Raw genomic sequence first — 8,450 nt, 5'->3', positions numbered from 1 at the left:
CGACTCTCCCTACTTCGCCGGAGGCGGATGGGTACGATACGATCCAAGCGGGGTAGAGGCGCTTTGACTGCGGCTGCGCTAGATTGGCCTTGGAAACGCTCTGATTGGCTGATGTTTTTACGTCACCTAAACGACGACCAATCCAAAAATTGCTTGAGAATTGGGGGAGAACTCTCTTTACTTGGGAACAAAGTATGTACTTGGTACTTGGCACACGAACAAGTCAAGTTTTTCTGTTTTTGGTCTCAAAATTAGTGTCCGGGTAAAAATTTAGTATTTTCAAAATATAAATCGTCGCGTTTATGATTATATAAGCTAAAAGCTAAACATAGCAGCATCTGGCATCTTTTACTTCCTCCCTGGTCCTATTAGTGGCACAAAAAGGTAGACCCTACCGACTCTACGATATAATCACCTCTACCGCTACCTCTACTATCTGCGAAATCTATTTTATTTTTGTAAATTTTTATTGTTTTTATCCTTTAAAATGATCAAATTTTGCTTCAATCAGATCATCTGATCATTAATGGTGTTGCTTCATTTCTTACAAATGAAATTAAGAAAAAACTTGAAATAGAATTGCTTGAAAATTAATTTCAATCAGTGGTTAAAATGTATTCTTGGCTAATAAAATTAAAGTGATTCAAAGCAAGAACCAAATTTAAAATTGTACAGCCATCTGATAAAAAGTAAGCTGCAGAGTTCCCTTAATATATTTCACAACAAATCCTGTTTTGTTATTTTGGTCTTTGGTAAAAGCTATTTTTCAAAACAACAATAGCACTTTAATTGGAAACATAACATTATGTGATGTGAGTGTATAGTATAGATATCTGAAAAATAGGAATCTTCGAGATTCAACAAGCGAAATTCTGCTTTTGCAGAATATCGCTTTGCAAAAGACGCGGTACAAAAATATAGGTCACAAAACTTTACATTGATCACAATAACATTTCCCTGATGCTCCAAAGTATCATCGAGGAGCGAGTTGGGTATTGCAGCCACGGGTGCGGTATGGCAAGGCTAGAGGGTCTTTTTTCCTGGTGACCTGCTCGAGCATCTGGTTGCCAAAGCTGTAGGTCGAATTCAGAGCTCCAATCATTCTGTTGACAATTCCGTTTTGTTCCGGCTCCACGATCGAGCTTTTCATCGCTGAAATCCTGAACCCAGGCTGGCTGTCTGTAACTAATTTTTGAGTGAAAGTCGTTTCATACACTCACACGTGAGAGTGGAAACCTTACCTGCTAGAAAGGTGAGGAGCAGCTTGTTGACCTGCGGCACTGCTTCTTGGTGAGGGGCGTGGCCGGCACCGTTCACCACCCTGACAACCAGTTTGGGTTCGAGTTCTGTCGACCGAATGGCTGTCTCCAACGAGAAGGACTGCTCTCTGTCGCCAACAATTAGCAAGAGGGGTACATCCAACTTGCCGACCAGCTCAGGGTTGATCCGGGCCTTCCACAGAGTGCGGTAGTAGTTCAAAGCACCTGTCCAATCCACTACGGGTGCGTTAATTTAGCATTATTTGAATTCTTAGAGAAAATTTGCAGCAATATTAAAATTTAGGTTTGAAAAAATGAAAAATCTATTTGTGGGGTTACATTAATTATTAATTGATTTTACAATGACTACTCCCATGAGCAATAAATCAGAATTGAAAGCTGATGAGGCCTGTGGGGGGTATGGGGTCGAAACAGCCACTGTGCGGTATGAGAGCATGTGATATTAGTATGTTTTTTTATAATTATTTAACAATTCTTAATAAATTGCAGATGGGAGTAGCCGTTGTAAAATCAATTAATAATTAAAATTTCAAATTTTATCTACAAAGGGATTGAAGGAATAGAAACGTAGGCCAGTAGCAAGTTTTCTCAATTAAATTTTTTAGATTATATTTAAATTTCTGGCGGAGTAATCTTGGATAATATCTCATTCCATTTTTAGATTTTTATTTCCCTCTTTAACATATTGAAAAATAACAATTTTCTATTAATTTTTTTTAAGAATTTCGTTCATGGCGCGGAAAAAAGTCAAATTTCGAACTTGCCACTTTGTAGCAAAAGTCTGACGGACTTTCTGTCCAACGGTAAATTTGTCCGATCTCACTGTTTTTCATCATGGGTCTCAAATTGAAGCTGTGGTCAGAATCAAGTTTTGCCACAATAGTGAGATCGGACAATTTTACCGTTGGATAGAAAGTCCGTCGGACTTTTGTCACAAAGTGGCAAGTTCGGGATCGGACTTTTTTCCGCGGCACGAACGATTTGTATCGATAAAATAAATATGAAGAAGTGTCATTCTTGGGCATGAAGCGATTTTAACTCTCAATAAATAGTTGAAATTTATTCTAGAATAGAAATTAATTTAAACTGTCGATTAGCAAGAATTAAATTTATTCCAGTATTTTCTGTATCATTTCTGCAGCTCTCTAAATGGTCTGGCAAATTGTATCTAAAAGGCTACCTACTTTTTCTCGAGAAGACAAATTTGTAGGTTTCTTTGGAGACGACTCCTGAGTTTGGATGGGCCTGAACGTGGCTGTGCACTGAGTCAATTATAGCTAAATCATTCAGCATCAGGCATCGCTCCATGATTTCAGGAAACTGGCTCTGTTGCACCATCCTGTGAAATAACAGCATGGATTTTTAACAAATACCCACGTATGTTTGAAGTACTTACTTTTTGTTGAACAGCGCAGTGCTCTCAAGCAAGTTCCAGAACACATTTGGGTGGGGACAAGAAATGCTGACGAAGCGGCTGATGAGTTCTGGATGGGAATAAACCAAGAACCAGCCAACAAGGGCACCAACGTCATGGCCGACCAAGACGCATTTTTGGTCTTTTCTATCCGCAGCTTGAAATTACTCATTAGACCAGCATTATATTTTTTACAAAGAGATGTACCAACTGCAGTGATGAATTCCGCCAACTCCTCGACAACTTGTTCAATCTCGTATTTTCCTCTTGACAATGGCTTTTCAGAATCACCATATCCTTTCAAATCAACTGCCACAATCCTGACGAGGGATTGAAAGTTGTAGAAGATTTAAATAATTGAGCAAGAAAATTAGCACACCGAAAATTCTGAGCCATAGTTGGAATCTGGAACCTCCATCCAATCCAGCAGTCCAGGAACCCATGAAGGCAGATCATCAAAGGTTGGTTACGATCTCCAGCTTCAACATAATGCAATTTGGCGCCCTAACATTGGGAGCAATCATTGAGAGTAATGCCTATTTTAATCATGAATATTTGATGATTGGAAAACATACAAATTAATTCATCATTACGGCTTGTTTTGATGGAAATGAATATGCTTCAAAATTGATTGAAAATAAATGTTTTGAAGAGAACAAAACTGCAGTCAGTTAAACTATTTTTCATTTTTGTTGAAACTTCGTATTGAGTAAACTTTTTGATAATCATTTTGAGCGGGAAGAGCTCAAAACTGCTTCACTCAGATTTCAAAACCACCACCACAAGATTCAAGTCAAAACCAGTTTTTATTAATTTAGATTTTCGTTTCAGAGCACTAATCTTATGAGAATTTTCACTCTTATTGCTTAATTAATTAATGGATTAATAAATTGAATTTAATTTGTATCAAGGATATTAAAATTACAATTTTACCCATAAAGGAACTGATGGAGTAATGACTAGACTGGTAGTAAAACTTTTAAGATGTTCAGGAAAATAAAATCTCTTGAGAAATGAGTATTTATGAATTTCCAATATTGTATGGCTATGGCCAGTGTATAGATCTTGTTACGTTTATGAAATGATTGCGAAAGACTCCCGATTTGTATGTAACTGACCTCAAAAAATATATTTAACCTACAAGAGACTGATGCGTTAAAAAAGTTTTATGATCCAAAGAAAACAAAAAATAGTAGACTGTTAATTTGTGCAGAACTCTTTGAGACTGAATCTATGATTAATGAGAACTGGCGTGGCCTAATAGATTTTCCTGATAGATATATTTTTAAAAGATTTGCTTGTCATGGCTATCACTATATTTTCTGTAGTAATACAACGTTTCATTATGAACCTAATAACGATTGTAGATGTAATTTCTGTGGCGAGACTTGTGAAAAATATCATATAATTCAATAGTGCACAGCAAGAAAACTGACTGACTCTGCGAAAAGCAGCAAAAATTGATAAAATTATAGATTTAGAGTTACACGTAAATTGCGTTCAATAAATCATTAAATAATTTAAAAAAAAACGTTAAATAGATATCAATATTCTGGCCGTTGGCAGAAAACTTGGGTTAAAAATTCCACCAAGAGATTTTCCTAGCATCTTAAAAGTTAAATATATATTGAAGTGAAAAAACGCAATACAATCAATATTCAACTATATATAATCAAATTTTGTAAGTATTTCGAGAAAAAACCTTCAACTTGATGTAGGAATGCGTGCCAAGCGAGGAATCGGTGAGGCAGTTGGGCGCCGGTTTGTCGCGCTTCTTTCTGGCGAAGTATTTTTTGGCATTCCAAAACCAAAAAGCAATCAGCTGAAAAAGGGCAAGGACTGCCCAGAGAGCACCGACGGCGTAAAATTCTAGTCTCTCCAAAACAGGAACAACCACAACGGGCTCCTTCTTCTCGGCGAACTCGTGAGTATTTTGCAGCAGCCGTTCTTTGATCACTTGACTCGTCCGAAACATTATTTCTAAAAACAGAGTAAAGCAACCGAATTACAAGACAGTAGAAAATTTCGAGGCCAAGATTAAAACCCCTACGAATCGGTGGCGTGTCAGACAGAAGCATCCTAATACCCTGCGCAGGGGAAGCGCAGGAGATCAGGAACAATCAGGAACAATAACTATGGACGGCAAAAATGAGTTGTACTGACCTCGCAGGTGGTTGTATATAGGGGGCGTGACAGCGCTCACTACTGTAGGCAGTGTGGATAGGACACGCCCACTAACGCTGCCCAGGTAAACAGCAGATGCTTGCATGAGAGTGATTGCTTCCGAAAAATGACCAGGCATGCCAAAAACTGCACGGCCGGAGCCGTCTACACATACCACGAGAAGAAAAAGGACGCGCAAGCGTCAGGTTACGGAACTCAGAGCCAAAGGGTTGGCAAGGATTCGATCAAGGACTTTGACTGCTGCTCTCTGACCCTTCAGCCGTGCAGAGAGCCGCTCATCTCGTAAGTTTTTAGCCTGTCTCTTATCACATTGGTCCGATGATGCTAATCTAATCAATCGTTCGCTTTGTCGTCCGCAGGTCAGAAGGACACATTTTTGATAAGGAGGCAATTTACAAATACATTATTGCTAAGAAGAACGAGTACAGTCGCAAACTGAAGGAATATGAACGTCAAAAGAAAAAGGAGCAGGTATTTTTTCATATTAGTGTCTTGTCATAATGTGTATCATATATATTTGTTGTATTTTCAGTCAGAGTTGGACGCTGTTGCTGAAGCAGAGAAGCAATCAAAGCTTAACAAGTTCTTGAAGACGGAGAAAAACATTGTGACTGAACCAGTGAAAGCGTTCGTGTCAGGTGTGAATACGTTTTTTTTCATTGTACCTTAAGTGTACAATTTTTATTCATGCAGGTCCTTCCACCTCTAAGGAATCGTCAGTTTCCAACATGGTGTCCGGCAAAGCCAAGCACCTGCCCAGCTTTTGGGTGCCGTCGATGACCCCTGAGAACAAGCCCACCGCTGCAATTAAGCCTGTATGCAAGCCTAGTTTATTTTCAGCCAAAATGATCTAACCTTGAATTTTGTTCCCTTCTCCTTCAGGACAAGACAATATATTGTCCCATCACAGGAAACCCTCTAAAGGTGAAAGACTTGATACCTGTCAAGTTCACCCAATTCAATGACCCCAGTGATAAGAAATCGCTGATAGCTAAAACTGAGAGGTACAAATGCCCCGTGACCGGTGATGTGCTCAACAACTCTATTCCATGTGCCCTGATCAGGACGACGTAAGATTCTGAGGAGATTCCTTGCCTCGATCTCAGCCTTTCATTTTTCAGGGGTGATGTTGTGACCATGGAATGCGTGGAAAAAATAATCAAGAAGGACTGGCTTCATCCAATTACTGGAGACAAATTGACAGAAAAGGACATCATTCCCATTCAGAGGGTTTGTATGCTTAGAGTTAAAATATTTCTGATTGTAACAACTATTTCTGATTTAGGGAGGCACTGGCTATGCCATTACGAACGTACAACTTGAGTCTAAGAAAGACAGACCTGTCCTGCAAGCGTGAATCAGTTGTATCAATTGTCTGTAAGATTTGTATAAAAATAAATGTAAATATGTTGTCGTAAATTTGGCTTAAATCAAGCAGTTTATTTTACAGTTTTTCCACATCATGTCCATTTCTTAGGAGAATACAATTAATAACTTCCCAGAGCAGGGAATACAAAACAGACTTATTTAAATTCGTCAATAATTCCACATAAATCAAAAAGACATATATGCATGCTTCTACACAAACCAAGAGGATTAGTTAATCTTTGAAGAAGTGGCCAATTTAAATATCCTGGGGTGAACCATTTCGCGGTTGTTGGATTTGTTGCTATTGGCTTGAGAAAATTTTGGAAATAACAGCATCTGGATGGTTACAAACAACCAGCTCAATAGTGTGAACCAAAGCCATATTATATATCTCAGTGGCTACATAATTGCATTATATTAATTGCACTGATCATCTTGCATTTTAATATAAGTAATTGATGCGTGTTATCATTGGTAAACACTCAAATTTTTAATACAGGAACAAAATTAACACATAACAGTGAATAAGTAGTTGACTTTAGCATAAGTTTACAATAAGTTGAATCTGTAGTAGTAGTAAAATACCAAAATTATTTTTTATTAGTTTTTTTTAAATAATTTCAGAAAACCCATTCACTAAATTGGGATTCAATAAATAAACGAGTAATGGACCGATTTTTTTGTACGAAGAGGCAGATATTTCAGCAAGTTTTCAATGCTCTGAAATAGCTATTCATTTGATGCGGCTAAGCCCTGAATAAGTAGCGCGCAGTTCCAATTTTCCTTGGCAATTAACCATTTGACTCAAGTAAATTAATTGAATAAAATATTTCATGCTTTCCTTGTCCATCACAATCTTAGTAAAAATAAACACTGTGCAAGATACTGCGTTCATTTTTGGATTCAAAGTCTTGCAGCAGCTCATCGATGTCGTTGTCCAGGTCCTCACTGTGGCTCATCTGAAAAACAAATAAAAAGAAGGATCAGGATAGTACAAAAGTAATAAGAATAATTAAAAACTGACCAAGTCAATCAACTCGCAAATCAAAAAGGCGCCAATCGTAGCTTCTTCGTGGTTGTCTTGAATGTCGATGTTTATCACATGAACAGGTGCGTTTGTTTCGTTATCCTTGCCTTCCAGACCTGAAAATTACCTTTCCTGGTTATTCCACGACTAAGGAGGCAAATAGTGCGATCTTACACTCAATGACCTGGTCATACACTCTCTCTTCGCATGAAATGATCACATCAAACTTTTCCTTGGTTAACTGGAATCTTTCAGGTCGCTGTTTGATTCTCCTGTTCCTCTCGAGCATGTGTAACAGGCCGTTTTGGGTGTACCTGAGAAAGAAGTATTAGTTAGCTTCTTGTCAGGGCTGTACATTAAATCTCTTACAAGACTTTGTCTTTGTGAAGAAGGTCGTTGTAAATTTCGTCGTAGGTTGCGCCAAATTCGTACACATTTGGTCTGTCAGCAGCTGGTCCTGGCAATTTAACCTTGTCTCCAGTTCCATACGATTTGACACAAAAACCTTTTTTGCTGTAATTAAGAAGTTAATTAATTCCTAAATATCAAAACAAAAATTGACTCTAATTGAAAGCCCACATTAATTGAATGGAGAAATTAATACGAGGTGCTTTCAGGTCTAAAAGATCCAACATAAATCAAGGCACCTGAGGAACGCATGGGCTTCCATGCTTCTGTTCATGTTGCTCGAACAAATGACAGCGATTTTCATCTCGCTTTGGTCCGGCATGATTTTGCCCAGTCAAACGCCAATGGGTGAAAGTTTTATTTAAAACAAACTGGCTGATTTCGAAAATTCAACAGTCAGCCCAGCGAAAAGCAAGAAATCAGTGATGCCGAGGACCTGGCAAAGTTCTTTCGGGCAGAAGGATTTGTCAATTCCACAGGAATTCCGCAGGAATTGACCAAGTTAACACGAAAGAAGCAACAAATCTTAGAGATATCAGGATTAAGGTCGTAAGAAATGGATGGACGTGAAAGTTTTGTTTGTGATTTGTGATGTTCCACACACAAGAATTACAAGCATTAAGGGCAAACAAAAGCCAGCTGAGTGGCTGTGCGAGCTGGGATTTTACGAGGGAGGGGGGAATTACAACGCCATCTGGACGCTCGCGAGAAACTATCAGAGTGAAACGCGCGATAAACAGTTGGGGAAAAAGGAACGAGAGAGGATCAA

The 8,450-nt window shown here is 38.5% G+C and overlaps 3 protein-coding genes across 5 annotated transcripts; 1 reads left to right on the top strand and 2 right to left on the bottom strand.

Annotated features, from left to right (window-relative positions):
* Positions 1–762: 762 nt before the first annotated feature.
* Positions 763–4,996, bottom strand: LOC135941247 (epoxide hydrolase 4-like). 3 transcript variants are annotated; one of them, XM_065486598.1, is made up of 8 exons: positions 4,858–4,996; positions 4,397–4,674; positions 3,074–3,198; positions 2,902–3,014; positions 2,677–2,851; positions 2,465–2,619; positions 1,242–1,496; positions 763–1,185 (listed from the first exon to the last, which is right to left on the bottom strand). In XM_065486598.1, the coding sequence occupies exons 1-8, from the start codon at positions 4,994–4,996 to the stop codon at positions 974–976; spliced, it is 1,452 nt and encodes a 483-aa protein (XP_065342670.1). In that variant the 3' UTR covers positions 763–973. The 3 variants fall into 3 exon arrangements, with proteins under 3 accessions (XP_065342670.1, XP_065342687.1, XP_065342678.1); XM_065486615.1 differs by having other exon boundaries at positions 4,745–4,881; XM_065486606.1 differs by lacking the exon at positions 4,858–4,996 and adding an exon at positions 4,739–4,825.
* On the top strand, positions 4,985–6,308 carry LOC135941266 (nitric oxide synthase-interacting protein homolog). Its single transcript, XM_065486627.1, has 7 exons — positions 4,985–5,160; positions 5,238–5,349; positions 5,411–5,516; positions 5,572–5,693; positions 5,761–5,948; positions 6,000–6,108; positions 6,164–6,308. Exons 1-7 carry the CDS (start codon positions 4,985–4,987, stop codon positions 6,233–6,235), a joined length of 885 nt encoding a protein of 294 aa, XP_065342699.1. The 3' UTR covers positions 6,236–6,308.
* On the bottom strand, positions 6,286–8,295 carry Ssu72 (Ssu72 CTD phosphatase). Its single transcript, XM_065486655.1, has 5 exons — positions 7,921–8,295; positions 7,643–7,786; positions 7,448–7,587; positions 7,271–7,389; positions 6,286–7,205 (listed from the first exon to the last, which is right to left on the bottom strand). The coding sequence occupies exons 1-5, from the start codon at positions 8,001–8,003 to the stop codon at positions 7,104–7,106; spliced, it is 588 nt and encodes a 195-aa protein (XP_065342727.1). The 5' UTR covers positions 8,004–8,295; the 3' UTR covers positions 6,286–7,103.
* Between the last annotated feature and the right edge of the window lie 155 nt (positions 8,296–8,450).

This window comes from Cloeon dipterum, chromosome 1 (genome assembly GCF_949628265.1).
Source record: "Cloeon dipterum chromosome 1, ieCloDipt1.1, whole genome shotgun sequence".
NCBI lineage: Eukaryota > Metazoa > Arthropoda > Insecta > Ephemeroptera > Baetidae > Cloeon > Cloeon dipterum.
Note: the sequence above shows the minus strand (reverse complement) of the source record. Positions and strands in the feature narration are given on the sequence as shown.

Coding starts and splice junctions, on each gene's coding strand:
- LOC135941266 (XM_065486627.1), top strand. CDS start 4,985: ATGACCAGGCATGCCAAAAACTGCACGGCCGGAGCCGTCTACACATAC. Junction 5,161..5,237: donor TGCAGAGAGCCGCTCATCTC/GTAAGTTTTTAG, acceptor TGTCGTCCGCAG/GTCAGAAGGACACATTTTTG. Junction 5,694..5,760: donor CCACCGCTGCAATTAAGCCT/GTATGCAAGCCT, acceptor CTTCTCCTTCAG/GACAAGACAATATATTGTCC.
- LOC135941247 (XM_065486598.1), bottom strand. CDS start 4,996: ATGCCTGGTCATTTTTCGGAAGCAATCACTCTCATGCAAGCATCTGCT. Junction 2,852..2,901: donor GGAATTCATCACTGCAGTTG/GTACATCTCTTT, acceptor AGTAATTTCAAG/CTGCGGATAGAAAAGACCAA. Junction 2,620..2,676: donor ACTGCGCTGTTCAACAAAAA/GTAAGTACTTCA, acceptor GTTATTTCACAG/GATGGTGCAACAGAGCCAGT.
- Ssu72 (XM_065486655.1), bottom strand. CDS start 8,003: ATGCCGGACCAAAGCGAGATGAAAATCGCTGTCATTTGTTCGAGCAAC. Junction 7,787..7,920: donor GAAGCCCATGCGTTCCTCAG/GTGCCTTGATTT, acceptor TCTTAATTACAG/CAAAAAAGGTTTTTGTGTCA. Junction 7,588..7,642: donor CTTCACAAAGACAAAGTCTT/GTAAGAGATTTA, acceptor CTTCTTTCTCAG/GTACACCCAAAACGGCCTGT.